A 25,516-nucleotide genomic window follows, 5' to 3' on the forward strand; every position below is an offset into this window, starting at 1 on the left:
CCACCATAGTTTTTCCTACATGCTGCAATCTGTAACTTGTCCAACCATTTAGTAAGTTAACAGTCGGGAAAATGCTCCACTTAATGTGCAAAAACACATTTATAAATAGGCTAGATGTTTTATTTACAATCAGAATCGTTTTTAATCTTTTTGCCTTGTAATTCACATTCTAGTGATGAGTCTTATTCACTCTCAGTTAATTTAAATGGAGAATACTGTATGTAGCCTGCAGGAATCAACAAACCAGTAATTTGTGTATGCTGTTATAATTACCTTGATAGAAGGCTTCTTGGTGGAAAAGCCTCTGTACCAACCTGAAGGAAGAGCAAAGTGCACATCACAAAACCTTACTACCTCACAATGAAACACATTATTGTAGCCACACAGTATGTGCTATTACACCATTTTGCTGTGGTACTTTTAAATAAAGTAGTAAACAATGTCATTTTCACACAGGCCTACTGTGTATAGTTCACTAACTATTTATCAAACGTGTGTTAGCTTAGACTAGCCTAGCGTAGCTAAGCATTGCTGTAGCAGGTCTGTCTGTAGGAGAGTATCAGTAGGATTGAAACAAATGATTAAAATATTACCATTGTACTGCCTTCTTAACAATGAAAAGCAAAAGCAAAATATGTCATTTTAACTGATGCTGTGGATACTTTATAGTAGTACTTCATAATTATTGGCTATGAAATAACAAACGTAAACAGATCTGAGGCAGCAGTTATGTTAACCAGAGTTTCATTAGCAAGAAATAATGGGGACATGAGTCCCCCCCAGACACTACACCCCTGACACCAAAAAGAAAGTCCATATAGTCAAATATTTTAATTATTTGGATTTTTCATATTTTATTCATTGAGTTAGCTTCAGTGATATTAGGTTTTAGTTAAATGGCACAGAGCTTTCAAAATTCCTCTGGAAATGCTTATAAACTCAACTAAGTACACTCAAAACTAAAAAGTGTTTTTAGGACATTACCTTATATAACTAGTATTATTAGCACGAGCATACAAGAATCATCTACCAAGTGTTTATTTCTCAACATAAAGGCAGGAATTCTGTTTCAAAGCCATCTCTGCTAGAAATAAAGTAACAAACATTATTATTTATTTATTAATGTAGTACTGCAGTACCAAACTGTTCTTAACAAACACAACAATTGTGACTCTGATTTTTACCTTCACTCTTCTCCAGAATCTGTACAGTTTCCCCAATCTCCAGGACCAGGGCCTGACATATTGGTGACCGGAAGTTGCAGATCACTGTGCAGAAAAAGAGAAAAAAAAATGATGAGACAATAGTGCTGAGAAGATATTTGACCTTGTAGTACTTTTAGTGCTGACTGTCAAGGGAAGTTACATTGCGGATAAACATCTATGCTTGGTTTCATCTTTGTGACCTCTGATTAAGCAAGGTGCATCCCTTACACTCCACACAGCATGTGTTTTGGGCTTGTAGCAGGGCTTTTAATAAGATGTTTAATGCAAACATCTAAACACAGTGTCACACAGGAACAACTGCTTAGCAAACTGTAAACAAGCTCCCACCCTGAAGTGGGTAGTCATTTTAATAGGCAATTAATTCTTAAGCGGCCTGATTTTTGTGCAATGTTAAGTTAATTGAACTGTATCCCAAAATAGAGCCCACACAAACTGCTAAGTAGTGTGGCTAAACGCTGCTTTATCATAAGTCGGTATTAGCATAAATCTGCCATGCTGCCTGCTTTTGTAGCATCATGCAGACTTTGACCATATAGAGAAACATCTTATCATCTGAAGCCTGTTTTTATTGTGCAGCACTGCCACATGAGCCACGTAACATACAAGCCTTAGTAAAGGCAAACTTGTTTAATAATGACAGGGCTCCACTGACAATTTTAAAAACCTACAAATGGTGGCCCTTCAAGGAGAGTTTGGTGTGAATCATTATGCTAATGAACTAGCCAGGGGACCCAGTGAGGGGGAGGAAGAGAAGGAGGGGCCTGGGCTCAGCTCAGTTGCCTGTTTGAGGGTAACAAGTGCTCAGTTCCTGTGCTCGGGTAACTATGGCAACAGATCATCTACAAACTGGAGGGCTTTCTTTCTTGACTGTAACTGCTGCGGGGATCTGGGCATTTTAAAATGGCAAGCTTATGGATGCTGCATGGCACTGGAGTTCAAGTCAAGCGTATTGGGCATATATTAGAGGGAGAGAGATGGATAGACTTAAAGAGCCTCCTTGTCACCTTTTCCAGTCTGCCTCAGGCACTTTTCCAGCCAGGGCTAAGTATTTCCTATTTGAGAGTCCTATTCTTTAATGGCCTCTATTTCATTTGAATTGCAAAACCTGCACTCACACCATTTGAAAACTCTTTAGCAGAGGCCATGTCAGAACAAGATGAGATTGTCATGTTCGAGAGAGAGATGGGCGCATCACACAGGCTCATATTTTCATAGTCCTCCCTCACAAAACCTCCAAGCTGTGTAAACACTCTTTCATTGTGCCTGAAAGCTGTAGAGCATTAGCATATCCTCAAAGCACAACCAACAAAATTCATCTTTAGACTTCAACATGTTGAACGTAGGATGTTGGAAGGACTGACGGGACAGGCAGTAGAAAATGTTGGCAATAGCAAACATTTCTACTCAGCAACAGTATATCAGTCCAGACTGTCCCTCTATTTAGTTGCATTCATAGTCCACATGGCATATTATGACCACTATTGTATAACCAGTATTTCACTGATGGGTATTATAGGTCTTGAGCACAGGAGGACTTCTGCTGTCCTACACTTTCCTGTCAACTTCCAGCATTCCATGTACGGCAAATATGCAGTATATGTCTCCTCACCCACAACATAATGCAAACATCACCTGCATTCATTTACTAATTAACTATCAAACACATATGTGATTTAAATTTAGGGTTTGTGGTGCTTTAAATGATAGTCATGTGCTTTTCCCACTCATTCACTGGGGGAAATTTTGCCTGCAAAGAAAAAAAAGACCATATTTTAATCTTCCAGCTGGTCTTAGATATGTTATTATGTTATGTTATTAAATATCCAATTTTTAAGAATGTTTTGGGGTTTTGTGGGTTTAATCCAACCCTTGTTTCACAATATTTCAGTACGAAGTACAAGTGAAAACTAAACATGAAGGCCACAAAACACACGCCCAGACTCAACAGGGGGTAGCACTACAGTGTACAAGATTTGAAATAATCAAAGGTATGAGAGGCTGTAGCTCTTACACTAGAGATAATAAGTTCCCCAAAGTGGAAACTTTATAACAACATGTTGAGGACTGGATTCTTTTGAACAATCTGGTCGTGACTTTCAGTTGCAGTTAAAGCAAAGTGAAAATGTTGATGGCAGCAAAGAGATGATCATCAACATTAGCAAATTAATAAATGCCATGCAAATAGATGAATCATTCTTCAAAAAAACTACAGAAACAGTGATTATCCAAAATAGATATTTCATTTCATTTATTTTTTTACTTTTAACAACCTTTTGTGCATGTGTGTGCCTTGATGCACACATAAAAACACACACAAAGACTGATATTACTCATCACGCTTTCAATCATTTGGTCTGTGCACATTTTGACTCCACACACTTGTTATAAACATTTGCTTTAATGTAGTATGTACACTGAGTTGATCTGTTTTTGGCTCCAAACATAACTAATCAGATTTTGAGTTCAACTAAATGTTTCAGTTTAATACCTGATGGGTTAATAAACAATGTGTTGGTATATTCCCTTGAATCCACCTTACTTATGATTTGTATTACTCCCCTTCTGTATTAAACATAGTGGACTTATATTAGTTGCATATGTATTGCTTCTACACAGAGTAAGTGCAACATTTAAAGTGTCTTTTAATCCAACCACGACAACCAAGCAGAACTACAACCTATAGCCAGGCAGGGTTCAGTATACAGTAAAAAGTGTGGTTACTTTAAATACCTTAGATTTAGTTACAGAGTAGATATGTACTATGTTTTGTTAACCAGCAAAGTTCAAAACCATTCTCTATTTCTAAGAAATCTACCAGAACTTTTTATTGCCTGAAAACAATCTCTTATAAATCCAGTTTTCTGTGTTGGCGTGAAGTGAGAACAGAAGCTGGAGTTGATTTTCCATAACAGCACCTAATAACCCAAAAAAGAAATGCAGAGCTCTCTGCATTGTTGAAAGAGAGAGTAGCACCACGAACACTGTGTCTATGTTAAGAGGTTTGTATGACAGCAAACTGTGCTAGTTTGAATGTGTCAAATCATATTACCACGTCTTTGACATCTGCAAAATTTCCTCCCCTGACACTAAAACTACTGATAAAATATGCAAATATGTCCATACAGAATGATCTCACTATACTCAAAAGAAAGCTAGGCTGAGGTACTCAAGACACAGTTTTTTTGATGGTGACCTTTGACCTATTTCCCTTGTCTATCCTTCACTTTTTATTTTATGGTCAAGCCAAGCTATAATTCGTTTAAAAGAAATATATTGTTCTACAATAGATGAAGTGAGGCTAGTATCACCGTCTAGTGTAAACACTATTACATGCTGCCATGTCTTGAGAAATGTTTTCCCTTTATATGTAATATAGAGAAGGTTAAAAAACAGCCTGCATGGCCTGGTGACCTTGCTTTAGAGCTGGTGAGAGACACATACAGTACCTAACTGTACAACAGCCCACAGGGGAGAAATATTCTGCAGAGAAAGCAGAGATGTTATCAAAAACCTGCCGGTACAACAATAAACACTATTATGGCTTATAAATGATCTGCTATTTTAACAACTGAGTGCTAATGGCACCAGCGTACTGAGAACCAATTTATTTAAAAAGGACACTGTGCTCATCTAAACTGCAGCAGTGAAATAAACGTACTTTCTCGGATTTCCTTTTAGTTCCAGTCTCAATCATGACTACTACAACTGAAGCTGAACTGCTTAAACTATTCCAGTAATGCAACGTGAGCATGCAGACCATGAAGGTCCTGCTTTCCTGGCTTGAGCAGTCCTGTCCCAGATCTAGCTGAAGTTAAAAATTACACAACGCTCTTTGGGCTTCGCCCACTGAGTCATGTTGTTCAGCACGACTTGAATGCACACTCACTTACTCAGAGACATTACTGCGCTCAAGACTTGCTAACCCAGGGATTTCTGCCATGGAGGCAGAGGAGCATTTTACCATATCTGCTCCCGAATCAGTGACACAGAAATCTAGGCATGCCATCCAGCTGCAGGGGTCTGTGTAGCTGCCAGATGATGATTTATCACAAAGCACTTTTAAATGAGCACATGCCTATAACAATATGTATATTTATTGTGCATGCAAGTACAGGAAACTACAACAATGATGAACATTGTGATCCAGTGCCTCTGATGAGTCCAAGAAGTGCTTACCAGAATAAAGTTGAGCAACTTTCCACTGTGGATGAGATTAAGGGTTAAAAGCAAGGCTAAAAACCACAAAGAAATGCTACTTTTGGCTACATTAATCTGTTTAATCCCACTCTCAGCTGAACATTAGCTATATCTCTTGTTCTGTCATGAGCATGTTTGATCTTAGAGCTGTCCATTTCAGATAATAGGGGCCTAGTCTGCTTGATTATTTCATGTACTGCTACAGTAGTTTGCGTCTGAGGCTCGTCCATGTGGCCACAGATACAGCCAGCTGATTCATTTCTCTCTCTCTCTCTCTCTCTCTCTCTCCCATGTGGGCAGGTACAGTCAGAGCTCTTTCCAATAAAAGTGTAAAGAAATGATCTCAATATTGTTTATTTAAAAGAAATCCATCAGTGACTCAACTGCAAATAAGAGAATGAAAAAGAAAGTTCAATTTACAAAACCATTTCAAGAAGAATGGACTGAGGGTTGATTAGTGAATTAATGGTTATAATTTTGATGATCTATTCTATAATCTATAATTAGTTCTAAATATTTACAACTTACAGCACACAAATTGCTGTTTTTATTGCATTATTTACTTACTAATTATCAATCGAAGAAACAAATAAGCACTTTAAGATTAATTGGTGATTAAAATAATCATCCAGAGTGGAAGGAGCTGAACAGCACCGCAGTACATTCAATACAGGCCTTTGCTGTCACTCTACAAGTGATTTACAAACTCATTTTAATGCCTGCTTAAAAACAAGCAAGAACAAAATAATGAATAGGCAGCGATTCTAAGAAAGGCATTAACGTTTCATGAGGTGGTCTCCAACTGGTTCCCGTTCAGACAGATCCCATTAAGATAACACAGGAGAAAAGAAAGGCCTGCTCGGTTTCATATCGGTGTATGGTAATACTGGTGTGAGGCAAAATAAGCAAAGAAGATAGAGAAATATGCAAAATGGGGCCACTAATACCTCAGATGAAGCTGTAGAAGGGATGATAACGGGATGCTGTATATGGGGCTGTACTGCCAGTTAACGGAGCAGGCCAGCAGCGTGGGCATCATCCACAAGGATGTTGGAGAAATATTGAACCCCGCATGTCAACACGTTATGTGAGGCAGCGCGGGGGGGGGCATTGACGGAGGAAAGATTTTTTGGCTGCATGTTTTACTAGGGTTACAGTTACTGTACTGTGTACACAGCGGCGCTGCTGCTCCCCGCATTTCAGGGCAACGTGGACAGCGTCATCGGACATTTTCAGGCACCGGTGGACAGCTTTCCAGGTGCCTCACTCCGCACCGACTGAACGCGGAGGCTGCGCCTTTGAAACTGTTTGCTTCCGGAGGACACACAAAACTACCTCTTTACTGCCCCCCCCCCCCCCCCCAATAATTGCCAGTTTGCGCTTGAAAAACACCTGCAGTGGTTCTATGATGGATAAACGGATGGCTGGATGGACATGCAGAAACGATTAAATGCGATACGATTAAGTGTGAAGCCACTAGAAGTGCTGATGTTACGGTGGATTGCCCACCGGGGCTCTCATCCTGCAGTCTGTATGACACGATCATGACCGATGTAAAGCCTCGACAAAAAAGTGTATATGTGTGGGTGTGTATATGTGAGGGTATCATGTGCGAGCCAGCATGAGTAGCCCTGCAATAACAAGCTGTAGAGCATCTGGACATGACTCATTCCCCCTAATGAAAACCCTCTATAGTATAATCATACGCTATAGACCCTTGAGCCGTGGCTGTGGGGTTCAGGACCCACTTTCTAATGGCCGTATGGTACCTTATGGCGTTATCTTTCCATTTACTTATCTTTTTGATTGCATACAGCTGTTTTTGACATTTCCTTTTTTTCCCATCAAAGGCTCTGCTGATCTTGCATTGGACACTTTCTGGGGGTCAAAGTGCACACACATGCAAGGGAGGAAATGTTCAGCGTGGTACAGCGCAGTCCTCGTCTTTGCAGCAGCAGCAGCAGCAGCAGTAGGGCAGTTATCTGTCTACAGGTAGACTCCAGCTTCACTCCAACCTACACCTGTTGGAGGGACGCAGTCACGATGCCCCCTCGTGGTTTCAACACGAATCGCCTTTTTCCCCCCCTCTCCAGATATGCTCATAAGAAGAAAAGGCTAAAATGCTACATTGACGCATTTTTTTTTATTTTACAACACTACGAGTATAGGAGCCTGATTTAAAGCACCGCCTGCGGTTGTGTACAGACTGCGATAGCATCTTTAAGGTGGTGGGTTGTAGGCTGTATCATCCCACGCAATTTCCCTTTCTATGCAGTCACTGGCCTTGTATATCAGCCATTATAAGTGTATGTGTTTTTCATTGGGTGTAATAGGCATAACAGCAAGAAAAATGGACTGGATAGCCTATGCGGGGTGTCGATGGACAGAACTGGGTGTTTCTCATGCAAAAAAAAAAAAAACTACCTTCACAACGCTGTGTGATTAAAGTCAATTTAAAAAATCTAGAAACCAAACGTCCTAAATGAACAATAAAGGGCGCGATTGACTCACCAACTCCGATTTTCTCCTCTTCTGTAGGTATCCACATAATTGGTTATTTTCCCTCCGGTAGAGCAAGCCACATTATGTCGATATCGTGAGATGATGCTGCTAAAAAAAAACCAAAAAAAAAAAAAAACACACAGAGCTGAAGGCTAAACGATCCTGGCTGCTCATACATGGGACTACATGTCTCCACCGGAATCAGTATCCTGACGTTTGTGTGAGTGCAAAGGGGGGAGGAAGGACCATGAAAGCCTCAATATCTCCGCTCTATTATTTCCCGGCGTGTGTCTCCAGTCTGATGCAGTCTCCGTGTCCACCTAATGTAAGGCGCACACACACACACACACACACAAGCGCGCGCTCCGGTAGGCACGCACGCACGCACGCACGCACACGTTGAGCGGGTTTCTGCTCTCCACAAAAGGTGTTACTGCAGCCGCATTTCAACTGGAACGGAGAGGTTTCTTTTCCTCGAAGCTTATTTATTTAATTTCTTTGTTTTTCCTCCTCTTTTCATTTTTTAACCCCCCCTCCTCCTCCTCTTCCTTTAAGCCAATCGCGCTCAAGTCCAGCTGATCCACAATAGGCTGCTCAGCCCGCGTGAACTGGCTGAATCGGTCGGTAATTAGTTAGGTAATAAGGTCGCGATATTGTTCGGCGGTCCGAACTGTCGAGCTGGTGCAAGAAAACACAGGCGGGCGGGGGGGGGAAACTGCAATATACCATAAGCTGCGCCATCTTCATGGTCGTCACATGACTAGTTTTGTCAACACTGATGTGTCAAGCATTTGCAAATATATGCGCCCTCTCTCTCTCTCTCTCTCTCTCTCTCTCTCTGCATGGCAGTTGTATCCATCACAAACACAAACTGCATTTTCTCCTGCTAGGGTGCTGGATGCTGGCTGGCAGTCTGCCTTTTTTGATTGAATGTGTCGCTTTGGGGGCTGTTGGCCATAAAGCAGCTCCCTGTGTTACAGATCAGACCAGAACCCATGTGGGGAAGCACCTCCTGGTTGAGTCATTTCAAAGAAACAGTCCCACTAACCGGCGATGCTTTGTCATAGTGCGGTCATGCTCCCACACAGATGAGATGCAGCTAACTCCTAATGGCCAGTTTCCCCCTTTTGAATTTGATTGATAGGTTTGGCAAACTGTGGGTTTCCCCATTAGACCTACATCACACAACCCACTAGCTGATTTATAGATGACTTCACATGAAATAAATGATGGGATCTGGAGTTTAATTGGCGTTATTTATTCACCTGTGACTTCATGTTGAAGATGAATGTAAACCAGAGGTGTGTATGACCTGGGACTTGCAAAACCCCAAACAGGATAAGTTCCCATATGAGCTACATTCTCCACTGTAAGTGGTGAGTTCAAGGCCTGGAGCTTTTTATTTATTTTTATTTAATTTATTCTGTTAACTATTCAATTATGTTTTCAGTGAATTGTATTTCCACACCTGCTTTTTTTCTAAGCCTCCACCTTGTTGGGAACAAGTCTGGCGGAGAAGTCTTAGTGAACTATTTACTTATTAATCAAACTACTAATTCAGAGGCAGTAACAGTTAGTGTAAGCTGACTGATTTGAATTCTAATGACGTTCGTGTGATGCACTGAATTTAGTTGAGACATCGTGTGGATTGAGTTTATGGCACACCGGTGTATCATGAAGTGACTCACTGCTGTTAAAATAGTCTGTGGGGTAACGATGAACACTGCACACTCTGCTTTGCTGTGAAGCTTCAAACCTGCCGGGTTAACAGTCTACACAAAATCCACCAATATGACCTTCTAATTATTTCAGTGTGGCTGAAGGGCAGACGACTTTGAGCCACAGTATGGAGAAGAACATACTTAAGAAACACAGGCTCATACTTGTGAACATTTTAGGTACATCATTCATGTTTTGCCGAGCCGTCTCGACAAGACCTTTTAAACCAGATGAATGTGAAGTATAGTACCAAAAACTCTTTGTCATACAGTATCTCACCCATTGCTCAATGCATGTCCGGTAATTTCAGTGCACTAAGTTGTCTTGTCCTATAGACAAGGCAATCATGAGAAGAAAAATAGAGTGATTTGGTGAATATTGAGCGTCCAGTGAGTTTGATGTAGTGTGGGAGGGAGGGCAGTATTCAGCAGGGTAATTTCTCTCCATCATAGCGACGTTGTGACTGACTCCCATCTGTCTATTACTTCAAGTGGAACACTGTGGGCGGTGTTCCAATCACATACATAAAGCTGGAGGAGTGTGGGGCGTTTTACAAGCTAAATAAGCATCCCAGCTAATAAACATTTGAGAAAAAAATAAAATAACAACCTTCCATCATACTTGCTAAAAATGTGCTTAAGTGAGGCTACTGCATGCACATGGTAAAAGCCTGACACAAAGGACGTTTAAATTGATAAAAGATTTGAAGAATACCTTGTGCACTTATAATACTTGTTCAGCTTGGGAAGAGCTGTGGCTACATTTAGCTCTGATGCAGCAGCAGTGAGGATGAGACACAGGGCCACTGCAAACAGGGATTGCCTAATACAGTGAGAGCTGCTATCTGTTTCAACACTCCCAAAGCCAGCAGACAATATAAGAACCAGCCGAGGAGGTAATAAGAAGCATGTCCTACCAACTCATCCATCACCTGCCTTCACACAAACACACACATTCTTATTTCTTTACACTCCTCAGGATCATACATTTCATGCACTCAGTGCTCCCCGTGCAAATAATCACTGTCTATACACATGGACACACACGTGCCTGTGCAGGCGCGCGCACACACACACAATTTAGGAGACTTATTTGATCCTTCTTAATGTGGTTCTGGTGACTATTTTAATGTGTTCTATTATTAACTGTGGGGGAGGCCACAGGAACATTTAGTGGCAAATCCCTGCATGCACAATTCGACAATGAAGAGACCTGAGTAATGTCACTTTATGTAAAGGCATATAAACACTTTAAAAGGTCAATAACGATGGTAATTCACCTGCAACAAATGTAAAGCATCAATGATATATGACTAATGTACATATATAATGTATATATATATCTAAACTCAGCTGCTGCTCATTGTTGATGCAAATGCACACTTCCCCATGCAAATTGTCTATCAGCTGTATTTTCTGCATGATTCCAGCCTGGAAACTGATCTCATCTTACTAGAAATCAGAATAATTAACCAAAACTAACATTACTGATATGTAAAGTATGATTTTTGCCTAACTGTTGAGGCACACGATTGATAACATATTACAGTGCACACGGTAGCTCGCCTGGTAAAGTGTAGGCTGAGTCCTTACTGCAGCAGCCCATATTTGATTCCAACCTACGGCTCTTTACTGCATGTCGTCCCACCCTCTCTCTACCCCCTTTCCTGTCTATCTTCAACTATCCTATCAAATAAAGGCATAACCCCCCCCCCCAAAAAAATAAAATAAAAAATAAATAAATAATTAACATATTACAACAATCTTTATTTGCTGAGGATCTGTTTTGCAAGAGAGACCCAAGTGCAGCTTAGAGAAACAGAATATAGAAAAGACAACACAATAAAGCCAGTCACACACGAGCGCGTAACAAGCAGCATCAGAAACAATCAGGGACATGTCTAAAAACATCCAAAACGATAAAACATTTAAATTCATCCAACTGGACCAATCTTCAAGTGTTAAAGGCCTTTATAATTTTTAGTAGATGTACTTTGCCGGATGCAACTGTCCCCAAGGATTACGTTGCAGTCAGTGAGGGCCCATTTCACAGCAGCCAGAATATTTTCATTATCTAACTTAGTGAATTGAGGGTTTATTTTTACCAAACCAAATGTGGTTATTGTTACTCTTTTCACTGTCCCAACAAAGTTGGTTTTGGTGAGGGTTTTTTTTTTCCTCTGTCCAGTTTGAATTTAGTGTGTTTTAGACAGTGAATGTTGTTACAAACTTCAAATGAAGCCTCATTCACACTTCATTAAAGAAGCACACAAAACTAATTTTGCTGGTTTATTTATAGTAAAAATACTTTAGATACATACAAGCTGTACATAAACCATCTCAAGAAAGTCAACATAAAAGTCTCCTTATGGAAAATAAATCAGGCAAAATGAATAGATACAAGGCAAAAATCATGAAACGTTTGCACTGCTTTCAAAAAGCGTGCGAGTACAAGGCATTTGTTTTCACAATGTTGAGTTTGAAACCTCCCCACTCAATCAGAAGAAACTCAAACTTGAAATGAAAATATCTGCTCAATTTCAGCACCATCTTTTATTTCCAATGCTCCTAAGCTCTCTTTCAAGATTTAGCAAGATCAATTTTATTCCACTATGTTATTAGTCCTGAACCAAAGTCACTGTGATAAATTCTCAGTGTGACTTTATCAACAGAACAAAACCCTGTAATCTTTGTAAGAAACATCCACTAAACCCAAATCCTTGTGTGGCACAAAAAAGGGGTGTAAAAGAACAAAATGATAGAGAGCTGTAGAAGACTCTTTATGTCATGTGTTGACAGTGAGTAGGTGTGTCAATAGTTTTGTTACAGTGTCCACACTAGTTATGGTTTCTTTAGCAAGAGCACAAAGCTGATTTAATTTCCCTATTTACATAATGAAATCAGGAGGCAATGTTCACAAATGGCACTGCTGTGTGTGGCATTTTGGTCATCTGTTTTATGGTGAAAGTAAAACCAGAATGTGGGTTTGATGCTTGATGAACTATCGGCAACATGTTTGTGCGTTACATTAGCTGCCTAATTCAATACTTTAGTAGTTTTTGGTGATTATTCTAGGCAGTCCGGCATAATACAAGCTTGACAGAGCTTTGTATCTTTTTCCACACACAAATGCAGATGCACAGCCCTTCAATGTAAGCCTTTTCACCTTAAAACACTAATATGTGACCAAACAGAGGCTTGTAAAGTGAGTGAATCAATATCAAATGAATAGGCTCATTTAAAGAGCCGTAAATATGATAAAATATAAAACTTTTCTTCACTGCATCTGCACGCTAGCCATTTCGCTCATCATCAAGCCCACTTGTTTTATAAAACTATATCAAATACAATCATTTTTGCCCACCAGTAAGTCAATTTGTGTGCATTGTTTTTTTTCCCCCCATCGATTGTTCTCACTTGGTCCTGTCACTCAGAGTATCAATATGTGCGGACACCTACTGTTTCAAACTGGCAGTGCTCCAAGTTATCTCCCACCTTATCTGTTGATATTATCCTCTTTTCTTGCCTCCTTTTCTGCAGCTAAAATGTCTGTGAGGCAGAAGTCTTGACATCTTGTCCGGTTCCTCGGCCCCAGATGCCAACGGCTCCTCACTCATTCAGGGATAAGATGATGTCATCCTCAAGGTCAGAGTTGTCGGAGCTGTCTGTTTGTGCGACAGACAAATACAGATTTTTAGGAATGTGGGAATACAGAGACTTGGTGCTGCATTGGTTAGTGGGTAAAAAGTAAAAGTGCCAGAATGGCAAAAACAAAGCAGCTTTGGCAAAATGTGAAAGAGCACCACACGCATTTTTTTCCCTCTCAAATTCATGCTTCCTCTGTTATTCTCTCAACGTCTGGAATAAACCAAGACAGCAGTTTTTAAATTCCACTGGGGAAGACAACCTTTCTTCACAGTGACCAGACAAGCGTGAAAACAGAGAAACTGGACCAAACATCAGCCTCATTGCATCATTTACCTGAGACTGCAGATCGGGGCCCCATTCTTCAAACCTAGCTCAACTTATCCAGGCTAATATGCTGTTATCAGGCTAGAAGATCCTGTTAATTCTCATCCAGCTAAATGGTTTTTGGAACGTAGATAAGTCCTCAATAACAGTGCACTCTTATTTTGAAATAATGGCAACTCATGAACATGACCATAATATGAAGAACAGGGCCCAGACAATCAGAAAGTAAATAAAACATACAATAAATAACAATATAGTACGATTTTATAAGAACCTGTTGACACCCGACGCATAGCTCACTTTAAGCGCCACTCACCATTGTCGCCATCCAGATCAACGTCATCATTATCAGAGTCATCGTCGTCGTCATCGTCGTCATCCCCAACGTCGACATCCTCTTCAAGAAGGCGTGCCACCTCTTCATCGGAGGGAGAGAATTCGTCATTGCCATCATCCTCCTCTTCGTCGTCCTCATCTTCTCCGCCGTTCTCATTCTCCAGCTCGGCAATAAGGGGATCTGTATCAACATCATCGTCTGAATCCTCGTCGTCGTCGTCGTCTTCCTCCTGATCGTCATCCTCCTGGTGCACAGATGACCAACAAAAAAGGTAAATTAAGATGGATCTTTAATCTCTGCCTAAAGGAATCAAAGAGGCGCTGCAATATCCAAAGTAAAAGAACAAAGTTAGAACCTGGTCCTCCTCATCCTCCTCCTCTTCCTCTGCAAGTCTCTGCCGACCAACTTCATACAGCCTGCACACTGTGTCAGTGTTTACAGAGTCTTGGTTCTACAGGACAGGCAGGTGGAAAAAGAAGTTAAATCTTTCATATATTTAAAGATATAAGAAAAAAAATTGCATTCTAATGCCACATTATGATGAAGAATTTACCTCAATCACAGCCAGGTAGCAATCTTTGGTATCAGTGCAGAGGTCAAATATATTCCTCTTGACATCAATCGTGGCTGAGAAGAGAGCAAAGATGTGTCAGAAGTCAATCTCTGAAAATATTACAATAAATGATAAAATATTACATATACAGTAATTAATAATAAGTGGGACAAAAAAAATGTCTCCAAGCAAAACTCCTTAATTATTACATAAGAAAAAATCAGTTCAAATTAGGCGAAGGCAGGAAGCCTTACCAATAGGTTTGTAGTCTGTGGCGTTAAAAGTCCTGAATGACGAACCAAATGGACTTTTCATCTGCATCTCCATCATGTCGTCTTCGTCATCGGCCTGCAACATTGCTGCAAAAAGCAAAGAGTAACCATATGAGTGAGAGAGTAAATAAAAACTGTGCACAGCAAGCTGGTTTAGTCATGGTTCGGGCTCCAGAGAGGTTCAAGTGGTCGTTGTATGGGCAGAGCCATTACGGTTCTTCCTGTGGGGTGGCGTGAACCAGCTGGTTCTTTCTGTTCCCAGTCCAACACAGAGGCTTCTGCCCATATGGCTCTGAGTGACTGTGGTATCAAGCACACACGCGCAAACACACACACATACACCACTACAGGCTCTGTTCACACCTCTCATCAAATACACACATGCTCACTTTGGTTCATAATCACTCAAAACACACCTTTCACACACTTGCACTGACTGTGGAGTGAGTTGTAGGCTCAATGCCAAGTGCTCTACATTACCCATCCTGCAGTGGCTTCTGTATTTACCTCCATAGATGACAGTGCCATTGTTGTTGAAGACTATTCTGCACTGGTCCAGAGCGGGAACTGTGTGGAGAAGGTGGAAAGTCCGCAGATCCCACTGAAACTCCCACTAAGGAAAATTACATTCTTTTTCATTTGTATCAACTAAATCTGCTATGAATTTAATTACACAGTGATTAAAACCATCCCCAGGGCTGTAAAATCAATTTTTAGTGCAATAAATATTTAATGTTTAGCAGTGAAATAAAAGCTCAATAGTCATCCTATCATAGGAGCCACTACAAATGTGATACAATATTTTTTTTGGTCCTGGTTAGATTTATGAAATGTTAAGACTGCATACATTCATTAAGTAAATGTTAAACAAGCACTCTTGAACCACAATAATGCAGTCACTTTTAGCTGTTTATTTTAGCAATAAATTTGAAAGATTATGTAGGTCTCTTAAATAGGGAAATATTTTTTCACCACAAGGGGACATCAAAACAAAATTGTATTTCCTTATCTAACAGTTCTTTATGCAGCCACAAACTGTATATTGGGAGGTTTTTAATATGCATTTGTTTACAACCTATTCTACAAATTGTAAGCCTGTAAATGGAAAAAGGCCAGAGTTTAGCTAGCCTTGCTAGCTTCATGGCTCTGAGAGTCTGTCAGTTCACACTTGACATTTCTTTTAGTGACACCACGAGGTTCCATTGATTATCATGAAATTTGATACATATTCATTCAACTTTTCATCTAGTGCCATCCTCAAGTCCAAATTTTTCTTTGGTTTATGACCAATTACCTGCAAAACTAATGATATTCCAAATAGCGTCAGCTCTACTTTATGTTTTTTGCTAATTAGCAAATGTTAGCATGCTAACACACTAAACTTTTAAAATATTTTTGTTTTTTTCTCCCCTCCTTTATTAGATACGACAGCTAAAGATAGACAGGAGGGTGGACAGAGAGAGAAAGGATGGCACGCAGCAAGGGGCCACAGGTCAGATTTGAACCCATGGTCGCTGCAGCAAGGACTCAGCATTTGTACATGGGGCGCCAGCTCTACCAGGTGAGCTATCTAGGCGCCGCCACACTAAACCAAGATAGTGAACATGATCAACATGTTATCTGCTACACAGCCACTAGCATTGCTGTAGACTCTTATTGTTGCTTGAAGAGATTAGGGACGTGTTTGGGTTTCATTTTGCTCTATTGCTCTAAGTGTCTTGCCATCGACAAAAAACAATTAGCTTGACTCCCAAATATTGAAGTCTCAGGGATACAATTTCCGTGTTTACGATGACCTCCAAGCCGTTGGGATGGAACACGCCGCTGATGTTCATGTTGAACTTGTCAAACTTATGGATGGCCTGAGCCGTTCGGACATCCCACAGCACGCCGTCATTCAGTACCAGGTCATCTGTCGGGTTGAAGGTGGCACAGTTCCTCTTGTAGTTGTTAGCCAGGTCTGGGTTGTTTAAAGTCAGAGTTACCTGACCCGTTTGAATGTCATAAATCTAGCAAAGAGAAGAGCAAGAATGTAAGCATTTACACTGATCTGTAATGTCTCTATGATTTCATATTATCGCAGAAATTAAATGCAGATACGTACTCGTGCTATATGTTCCTTAGTCCCGATGACTCGATCTTGTGAAAGCTTACTGAACTCCACGTAATGGTCACCCAGAAAGGAATGCCTGAAGACAAGAGCAGCAGCATTTCAACATTTAATCAAAAACAGGGAGAAGATTAAAACTTGGTTTTTCTAATTTCTTCCATCGGCAGAGTCCCAGTATGGCCTTGGTTAAACTGTGCAGATGAATGAAGCCAAGTGCTTGTGTCCCATGAACTGAAGACTGCAGCCCTCCGGCTTTTAGAGTGCATAATTAAACAGCACGTCATCTCCCTCTCGTGACAGAATAAAGCTGCCAAATCATTGGGCAGAGACCACATACATGGAGGCAGTGGGATGACCGACTACCATGTTTGATAGATCAACGGTTGCTTTCTGGCAATTTCGCTGTTGTTTGAATATCTAAGTGTTTTATTGAAGTGAACACATTTTGTATGCATGCTGGTAAAAATATGAGTTCAGTCTCTTGTGCAAACATCACTTACTTCATGATGAACACAGATTTCATGCCCCACAGTGCAGACAGAGGGTAACTCCAAGAGGCTGACGTTAAAAGCAAAGAGCCATCCTAAAAATACAAAATATTATGGTAAATATATAACATCTAAACATATTCTGCTTATAATAATAACAATAATACATGTCTGATATTATATTAGATAAATTATATCACAAAAATGATTAACTTCAAAACTAGTCACGCTTGTATGTACATGTCTTAATCTCAGATATCTAATTTTAAAAAAAGTTTTAAGTAAAAGGAACGTAAGAGGAAAAGTAAGATTACGTTTAAAAAAAAACTGCAAGACATAGCAAAAAATTGTTGATGTACTAGCATCTTTCTCTACGGACCCGTGAGGGCTCCAGGTGAGTGATGGCTGAACTGTGACAGCTGTAGCTGGCTTCCTCCTGGCCTGTAAACACATTGTACAGTTTGAGCTGCCCTGTGCACGTCCCGAGCATCAAGAACCGCTCACGAGCTGAGAAGGCACAACACATGAATCCGCTCTCGTCCTCCTCTGCCTCCCTGAACACGGAGATGGGACGGAACCTGCAAAACGGAAAATAAAGAAGGTAGACAAATGGTTGTGGAAGGTGGATCTCACTTAGTGTTCAAGGTAGGAAACATGAATCTAACAAACCTACCTGCTGAAGATGAGATGTCTGTCAAAGCAGCCTCCATCCACTCCCCCGTATTTAGGATATATAACCCTGCGTGTGTGTCGGGAAGTAAAGTTGATGGGTGCTTGGCGTCTCTGTTTGGGCTCTGGACACTGATGGGGGGTGAAGAGAGAGAAAGGTGGGCATGTTGCCACGGGGTTTTTGCAGCGTGCATGCTGTTCCCTCAGGTACTCTGTGATGATGCTGTCTAACGCAGGAGGGGAGGGCAGGTGTCTGTCAAACTGCTTCTTCATGGCTGGACTCTGGCTGAAGGCCCCATGGTCAGACTTCTGCCTCAGCACGCGAGGTTTCTTGCAGCTCACCACATTGCACCCTGTTTGCCGTTCACGGGAGAAGACAATTCGTCCAATCAGTGGGGAGCCATTGCTACAGTGGGGGACAGACGGTGAGGGGAAAGCAGTAGAAGAAGACCCAGCGGGTTGTGATGTTGAGGGGCGTGTTTGTGGATTGCTGGATCCTGGGGTGGATGAATGAGATAGATTGTTTACGAGTCTTGACCCAACACCGTTGGCCAGGCGTGGGGTGCGGGGTAGAGTAGCAACAGGGGAGGCAGGTAGGGGAGGAGCAACGGGAGGGAAAGTAGAAGTTGAATGTGAAGAATGAGTCAAACATGCCATTGGGAGATCTGCCTCTTTGGTGAGTGTGACGGCTGTGTCATGAAGGCCTTTGGCCACGAGGTGGTTTCTAATAAGCAGCAGCAGCTCTTTCTCAGGGAAGGAGATCCTGGACTGAGCGACCACACTGGCCCTCTGCAGCCACGCCAGAGATACGTCCGTACCAATCAGCAATGGTTTCCCAGAGATCCTTTCTATCAGCTCAGCCGCAAACTTACAGAACTTGACGTGTTCGCTGCGTTTGTCCTGGAGGACAGGCTCCTTCATGAGCTGCTGGATGTGTCCGCTGCTGAACAAAGGCAGCTTGCTGATGATCTGTCTGACAGAGCTGGAGCGAGACAGCCCCACCAGAGCCTTGCAGGCCAGAGCTCGGATCTGATCTGCATCTGTAATGGGCATCTTCACTGTCAGCAGGGACAGCAGCACCTACAGGACAGATGTAGAATGTAAGTTTAAAGAAAGAAGAGGAGGAAAAAGAGGCAAGGAGAAACTGCTGTACCACAATTCTTTGCTCAGGCAGCACAAAACTCACAATAATGACATTCCTGATCACAAGTTTCCATCTGTCCAGACAACTTTCATACAAAGATTTAGCTGTGATAATAAAATGTGTGATTTACAAAACCGACAAAACATTACATGTTTTCATGTCGTATATACCACCTATTTCTTGTTGAATGTAAATAAGCATAATGTCTGACATAATGCCTGGCCACTTCAGGTAAAAGAGTCCTAAGGGATACACTGAGCCTCAAATCTCCTGCTGTGAAGGTCTGTGCCGTGCTTCGCAGCTGCACTGCATTCAGTGTACGGATATGTATGTGTTTGTGGGTGAATGTGAAGCTTTCAAAAGTGCTTTAAAAGATAAAATGACTATATAAATCCAGTCTATTTAATACAGTAGCTCTTAGCAGCACCTGTCACAAAGCATCAGTGTCTTCCTCAGAAGTTTTGAGTTGGAGGTCACATTTTTCAAGGATTTAAAAACCTTAAAAAAAATCCAAAATCAAAAAGGCTTTGGTGACTGGTATAAGTTAACTCTACCTTGATGCCATTGTTGGACTGCACCACATTCCACATTTTGGTGAGCACACTCTCGCTGGCTTTGGTCTGCTGAGGCAGGCGGCGGCGCGGGGTGCCTGCGATGAATTTGCCAATGCTGGACATGCGTTTGTCTGGAGCACAGACGCAGTTGATGACGACCTGCAGAGCCGACTTCTGAATCTCGGCATCGTTCACAAATACCTCACCCTCTGCCACTGCCAGGACTATACTCATCCCTGAGAGAGAGAAAACACAAACCATTGAATGAATAACCTTTCAAAAAAAATAATACTTGAAGTTGAGCCATCTCTCAGCAGGGCTGGGCACAGGCTTTATGAAATAACCAAAAATGAAAATACAAAGCTACTGGCATGTTATTACATTCTGTGGACAGCAATACTAATACATAATGTTATTGCACTACATTTCCAAAAAGCACAGGGTTCACTATAGACACATTTATATTAACAGCTGTTAACACAACATATTGTATGCCATGCTGCTTGAATGTGTTAGTGACTATTGGCTGTTTAGTTTCATATTGGTGTTTTATATAAAAACATTTAAATGTAAACATATTTTAATCAGCCTTTTTGGAGGAATTCTCTTTGCTATTATATTCCATTTATACTAATAGATCCTCCTAAATGTTATCTTCAAGAGTCCCTAATAACAACTAAAAGTAACGTTTCATAGATAGCTCTATGCACACTGGACTTACCAACAGTGGAAACAGAAGATCCCCCCTCATCAAGCACAGCCACAGCCTCAGACAACAACAGCTGGGTCTTTGGGACAACGGTAAGGATACTCAGGATGTCAAGGGCATAACGCACCGTATCGCTCCTAGCGGGAAAGGAAAATAGTCGCATCACAAGTCATTTAATGAGTACAAGAGGGAACTGCTCTTTTTGTATAAAAAAAAGTAAACAGCAAAATTATTGTCTTGCCCATACCTGCCATAGTAGGTCCTCCAGTCACAGGCAATGGAAATGAGCTGCAGGAGGAGCTGGACACAAGACAGCTTGTGAAAGACCTCTGCTGGTTCCCAGTACAGTCGAAGTGGACCGTACTCTATCAGAAACTCCATCATTTCCACCACCTGCTCACGGCTGTAGCTGACCGCCTGGGAAACGAGACAAGAACAAAAATGATCACCAAAGGAACTCCTCCATCAACAACTTAAGCATAAACAACAAACACATGTTTAAATGAGTTGTCCAGTCATGTCAATCTCACTTATCCTTTGTCCTCTGTGTACCTTATAGTAGGGTTGGGAGTGAATGAGGGCACCTCCCTCTGTGCGCTGCAGGGACTGCTTCACCTGTTCCACCTTGATTGCCAGATGGGCCTCAAAGTACCTGCGCAGGGCCATGCAGGTGTGCTTGGCCGTCTGCCTGCTGGAGAAAATCTCATCATCACTCAGCAGCGCTCCCTGGTCCTCAGGATTCAGGATCTCCAGTGTGCTAATCTGGAAACGGTTCAAATCACACATTACCACACAATCAGCATTATGCTATGTTGAGTATTAGCTGTTCAGTTCATCAGTTCTCGAAATGTATCATATTTTCTGTGAATGATGCAGATGTTTGCATGGTTAACAGTGAGGATCCAGTGTGGTTTGTCCTACCAGATTGACGAGGCGTCGGAGCCCGTCCTGCCTGTCGAAGAGCTCCAGGACGGCACGGAAAGAAAAGGAGATGGAGAAAAACATGGTGGCGTGGCAGCAGCCGGACGCATGTGAGCATTCCAGTAGCCACAGCGTGTAACCAACCACATCTGACAGGATGGAGTGGGGCAACATGCACACCTTGAGGAGAGGACAAACCAGTGAATACAAATGTGCACTGCGACTAGAGCTATGTAATACGGATGAATCTAGTTTCATTTTACATCAAATACCAATATTAATGTCACAATGATTTTGTGAACGAATATGTTATTTTGATAAAATTGTCTGTATACACTTTTTAGAAACAGAATTTATATATTTTGCAATGCAATATGACACAATGCCAGTAATTTTCCTTTGGCACATACAGTACACATAAAACTGCAAGAAACGTTTCGTTGGCAAAATGATGGCAATATAATCGAGCTTTTATTGTGCATTTGCATGATGTGTGTCTGCTTTGTACCCTTTCCATGGCGTCCTGGTTATAGGCAAGGTAGTAGAGGCACAGAGACACTCCAGTAGCAGCCATAGATGGCCTGGGGATTTCCAGCAACTTCTGAACTCCTCCATGAGCCACAAACTCTGCAGCAAATTTCTTGTGCAGCAGCAGAGATGCCAAGTACTGCGAGAAGAGAGAAAAGAAGAGAAATAAGTCCAAAGGGCTTGACCTTGTGTTTTGGCACCATGGTGGATCAACTGCAGGAGGCAAGTGTTTACCTTCAGAGCCTCAAAGGTGAGCTGCACATCATTGGTCTGCTTTAGATCCATGTAATGCATGAGCAGCTCACGAGCTCCCATCTGCATGAATACTGCCAGCAGCTGCAGGTAGAAGAAGAAATTGAAAGAATTTTGCATAAATTATATATATTTGCTTTAATACTGAACACTCTAAATGGCGAAAACATTTTTAAAAAAGTATTAAAAAAAAAAAAAATTTCCATAGTACCAGAACAGAACAGCATCATTTATTTAATCATAATTAAAGAAGACTGACATCTGCTGGAGAGTCTGTGTCAAGACAAGGGAAATGCTTAACTTGCACAAAGTAAGAAATAAAGCAGCGTGTAGGGTGATGTTAATAGACAAACCTCCTGATACTCTCCCAGAGGTGTGAGATACTGCAGGATGAGTCTCTGCTCAATCTCCGGGGTCAGAGGATACAGATGATAGTTGTTGCCAATCACCCAGGGGCTCATCTCAGACCAGCTGCTGTTGGAAAGCTCACTGAAGTTCCGCTCTGGCTCGGGCAAAGAGAAATTTAGCTTGTGTTTTGAGGTCCTGCCGCTCTCCCTCTCTGCCTTTCTTCTTAGGTAACTGCTGCCATCAGACACACTTTGGTGTGTCAGCGAACCCGGGGCAGACATGGGCTTCATCATGGTTTTTACAGCCGAGTTGGCACGGCTGCTGGTCTTATGAGGGGAGTTGAGACGGAACGAAAGCTCGTTTTCAGGCTCGATGGTTGAGAGGGGAATTTCGCCATCCTCTTCTGGCCCCGTCCCCTCCCTTTCACCTCTGTTTCTGCCCGGTGTGAAGGGCTTCTCTTCAAAGGCTCCGTCAATAGTCTCCTCATCCAAAGGTAGCAAAGGCTCACTCAAAGTCTTCCTGGGGCTGGGCCGTTTGATATCCCTTTTGTTCTCAGCATCCTTATCCTGAAGCTCACGCAGCCGATGTAGCATCAAAGGCACCTGTTAAAGTAAAGCATGACATGACAAACAAATTAATGGAAAGTTGCTACTTCACACCAGCTACTAACAATGAGTAGATTGCTCTGATGATTTGTGGGATAAGACAGTTTTATCAGGTGTTGTACTACCTTGTCTAACACTATAGTGCTTTCACATTATTCATTAAAATATAACTGACATTACAGACAGCAAATATTCCCTACTGACCAAAACAGAGTTCTCCTCCCTGTAGTTGGCTGCAATGTCCTGGTTCTCCATAGCGCCAGCCAACAAGCCTGTGGCATAGATTCTGAGGGGCTGCTCGGCCTCCTGGGCCCACTTAAACAGCCTTTCAACTATGCCCTCCTGAGAAGAACAGACAAGAGAAAATGGTGAAATAGGCAGGGAAAACAAGAATATGAACAAATTCTTACTCAGAAAAATGTTACGACTACTGGTTTTTACCCAACTTTATCTAGTATTTTTGGCTTCATTACAATTTCATAAGTGCTGGGTTTTTAGTTTAGATTCACTTTTTTCTAATTAAAAAAGAGTTAGGTGACAATTTATCAATGTCCTCATGTCATCCTGCCTTCCTGCCTTTACACAAATGTATAATGTTGCTGGTAGAAGGCGTGTCAACGGGTATTACTAATGCACCTTTAACTGCTAAACACAGCATGTTGGATATGCATCTGAACAGGGTAACATAACAGCTGAAATAAATGTGACACATTGTTTGAACAAGAGAACACAGGAAACACTACGTGCTGTTATCTTATCATGAACCCAGAAATAACCCACCTTTTCCTGAAAGACCACAGCTGTCTCCAATCCAGGCATGATGTTCTGAAGCAGGCGACAAGCTGCTGCATTAAGGGAAAATTCCCTGCTGGTCATCACATAGCTATTCACCAGCTACAAAGGGAAGAAAAGAAAGTCACTTTCTGACTCAGATGCTACATATTGCCCTTGATTTTGCATAAAAATAGTCCATCCATTCTTACTGTGTTCATAAAGTCATCATTCTTGAACAGGATCTTGAGCAGGTGCCCTAACACACATTCTGGATCAGCTCTCCCTAGTGGCCAAAAGGGAAATTTCAAAAACACACACAATATTTAAAATCTCTAGTAATCTAGCCATCATGTGTGTGGTTTTTTTTTTTTTTCATACCAGGATGTCGATCATCAAAGGGGTCTGGGTCCGCTTTGTGGTACTCCTCCGTCTCTTTCTCAACAAGCTCTGAGATTCTGAAAGTTACAGCACATCAACACATTTACCAACCCTTACGTCACAACCACCAAAACCTGTGGAAACTAACGCATCATAAAACTTTAAAAAGACACAAGAAGCGTAAGTACTGACTTGGTGAGGATGTTAACCAGCTCCTGTGTGCTGCCTTGTTGCTCCCTCTCCCACTGTTCCAGTAGAGCAGTCAGCTCTGCCTTTGAGTCCACACTGGCAGATGCCGACGCCATAGCGCAGCCTGGCAGGATGGTATGCACTTAATAAGTATTTATTTGAGCATTAATACATGAATAACAATGCAGTGCACTCTTGTCTCCTACTCCAGAGGGGCTTTAACAAAGTATGCAGTTGTAAGTTGTGACTTATAATCATAAAAAAAAGTCAACAAAAACACCCCTGAACACAGGAAATCATGACACATATGCAGTGTATTTATTAATCTACGGCCAGGAAGCACAAAAGGCAAAAGAAGCGGATTTTTTTTTGCTCCATTGCTTCACATAACTGAGTGTGCAGGTGCAGCTGTCCTCCAGGGACTGTAACTGTCAAACATGCAAGCACAACTACTTATCAAGTTAGCATAGAGATCAACATATCATATGCTCTGATGTAACTGAGAACTATAACACACAGCTCCAACGTGTTGCGCGTTTTCCTACATTCACTTGCAGCCGATACTTACTGAACCAAACTCAACACACTGCCTGTTGCGATGTATGGCTAACGGTTAGCTGGACTGTGGCTAAACAAGGAAGCTGGTACATTTGGCTGGCGACCCTCTCACAGTGGCCACTTCTGGATGCCAGTGTTACAGTTTACAGCGAGACCGAGCTGTCCGCGCATGTGTCGGACTCAAATCACACTCCAACAAACGGGAAACCTGCCCGTACATGTAACCTAGTCGAGGTATCGGCTAGCAGCATCACAGGTAAACCTAGGCTACCTAGCCAGCATGCTAACTTTACCTCGTTGTTCCGCTCAGTTCTTCTCCGGTTTCACCAGATTTACCGACTCGTACCCACCGAGTCGAGTCCAGACTTGACCGCTCTCGGGTGAACGTCCACGTATCGATCACCGTTTCACGACCAGAGCTTAGTTTGCTTTATTGTAGCTTTGTGTTCACGGTTTATTATCATTATGGCGAACACGTTCCTCACGTCACTTCACGAGCGACGGTCCACTTT

At 41.8% G+C, this 25,516-nt stretch overlaps 2 protein-coding genes across 2 annotated transcripts in view; both read right to left on the bottom strand.

Moving 5' to 3' along the window:
• The window catches only part of LOC118323864 (dedicator of cytokinesis protein 3-like), a 45,499-nt gene extending 38,846 nt beyond the window's left edge, over positions 1 to 6,653 (bottom strand). The window contains exons 1-3 of the mRNA XM_035655920.1: positions 6,590 to 6,653; positions 1,185 to 1,268; positions 274 to 314 (exon numbers count right to left, since the gene is read on the bottom strand). Of these exons, the coding sequence (XP_035511813.1) occupies positions 274 to 314; positions 1,185 to 1,268; positions 6,590 to 6,653 (189 nt within the window). The remainder of the gene's footprint in view (positions 1 to 273; positions 315 to 1,184; positions 1,269 to 6,589) is intronic.
• Positions 6,654 to 11,919: 5,266 nt separating this feature from the next.
• On the bottom strand, positions 11,920 to 25,494 carry LOC118323942 (DDB1- and CUL4-associated factor 1-like). Its single transcript, XM_035656012.1, has 25 exons — positions 25,298 to 25,494; positions 24,450 to 24,570; positions 24,258 to 24,334; positions 24,089 to 24,162; positions 23,886 to 23,999; positions 23,310 to 23,447; positions 22,506 to 23,102; positions 22,135 to 22,236; positions 21,881 to 22,039; positions 21,373 to 21,552; positions 21,004 to 21,213; positions 20,699 to 20,868; positions 20,464 to 20,588; positions 19,743 to 19,978; positions 18,049 to 19,124; positions 17,755 to 17,953; positions 17,388 to 17,470; positions 16,882 to 16,966; positions 16,553 to 16,786; positions 15,285 to 15,378; positions 14,760 to 14,864; positions 14,506 to 14,579; positions 14,308 to 14,403; positions 13,932 to 14,196; positions 11,920 to 13,308 (listed from the first exon to the last, which is right to left on the bottom strand). Exons 2-25 carry the CDS (start codon positions 24,560 to 24,562, stop codon positions 13,253 to 13,255), a joined length of 4,662 nt encoding a protein of 1,553 aa, XP_035511905.1. The 5' UTR covers positions 24,563 to 24,570; positions 25,298 to 25,494; the 3' UTR covers positions 11,920 to 13,252.
• Positions 25,495 to 25,516: the final 22 nt, after the last annotated feature.

The sequence above is a fragment of the Morone saxatilis genome, unplaced genomic scaffold, assembly GCF_004916995.1.
Source record: "Morone saxatilis isolate NCDOM2014 unplaced genomic scaffold, NCSU_SB_2.0 Contig15, whole genome shotgun sequence".
Lineage (NCBI taxonomy): Eukaryota > Metazoa > Chordata > Actinopteri > Moronidae > Morone > Morone saxatilis.

Bases quoted from the DNA above. Each gene is read 5' to 3' on its own strand.
- LOC118323942 (XM_035656012.1), bottom strand. From the start codon at position 24,562: ATGGCGTCGGCATCTGCCAGTGTGGACTCAAAGGCAGAGCTGACTGCT. The intron at 20,589-20,698 runs GTATGGGCAAGA...CTTTCCCGCTAG, and splicing joins TGGAGGACCTACTATGGCAG to GAGCGATACGGTGCGTTATG. The intron at 16,787-16,881 runs GTACGTATCTGC...TCTCTTTGCTAG, and splicing joins CTAAGGAACATATAGCACGA to ATTTATGACATTCAAACGGG.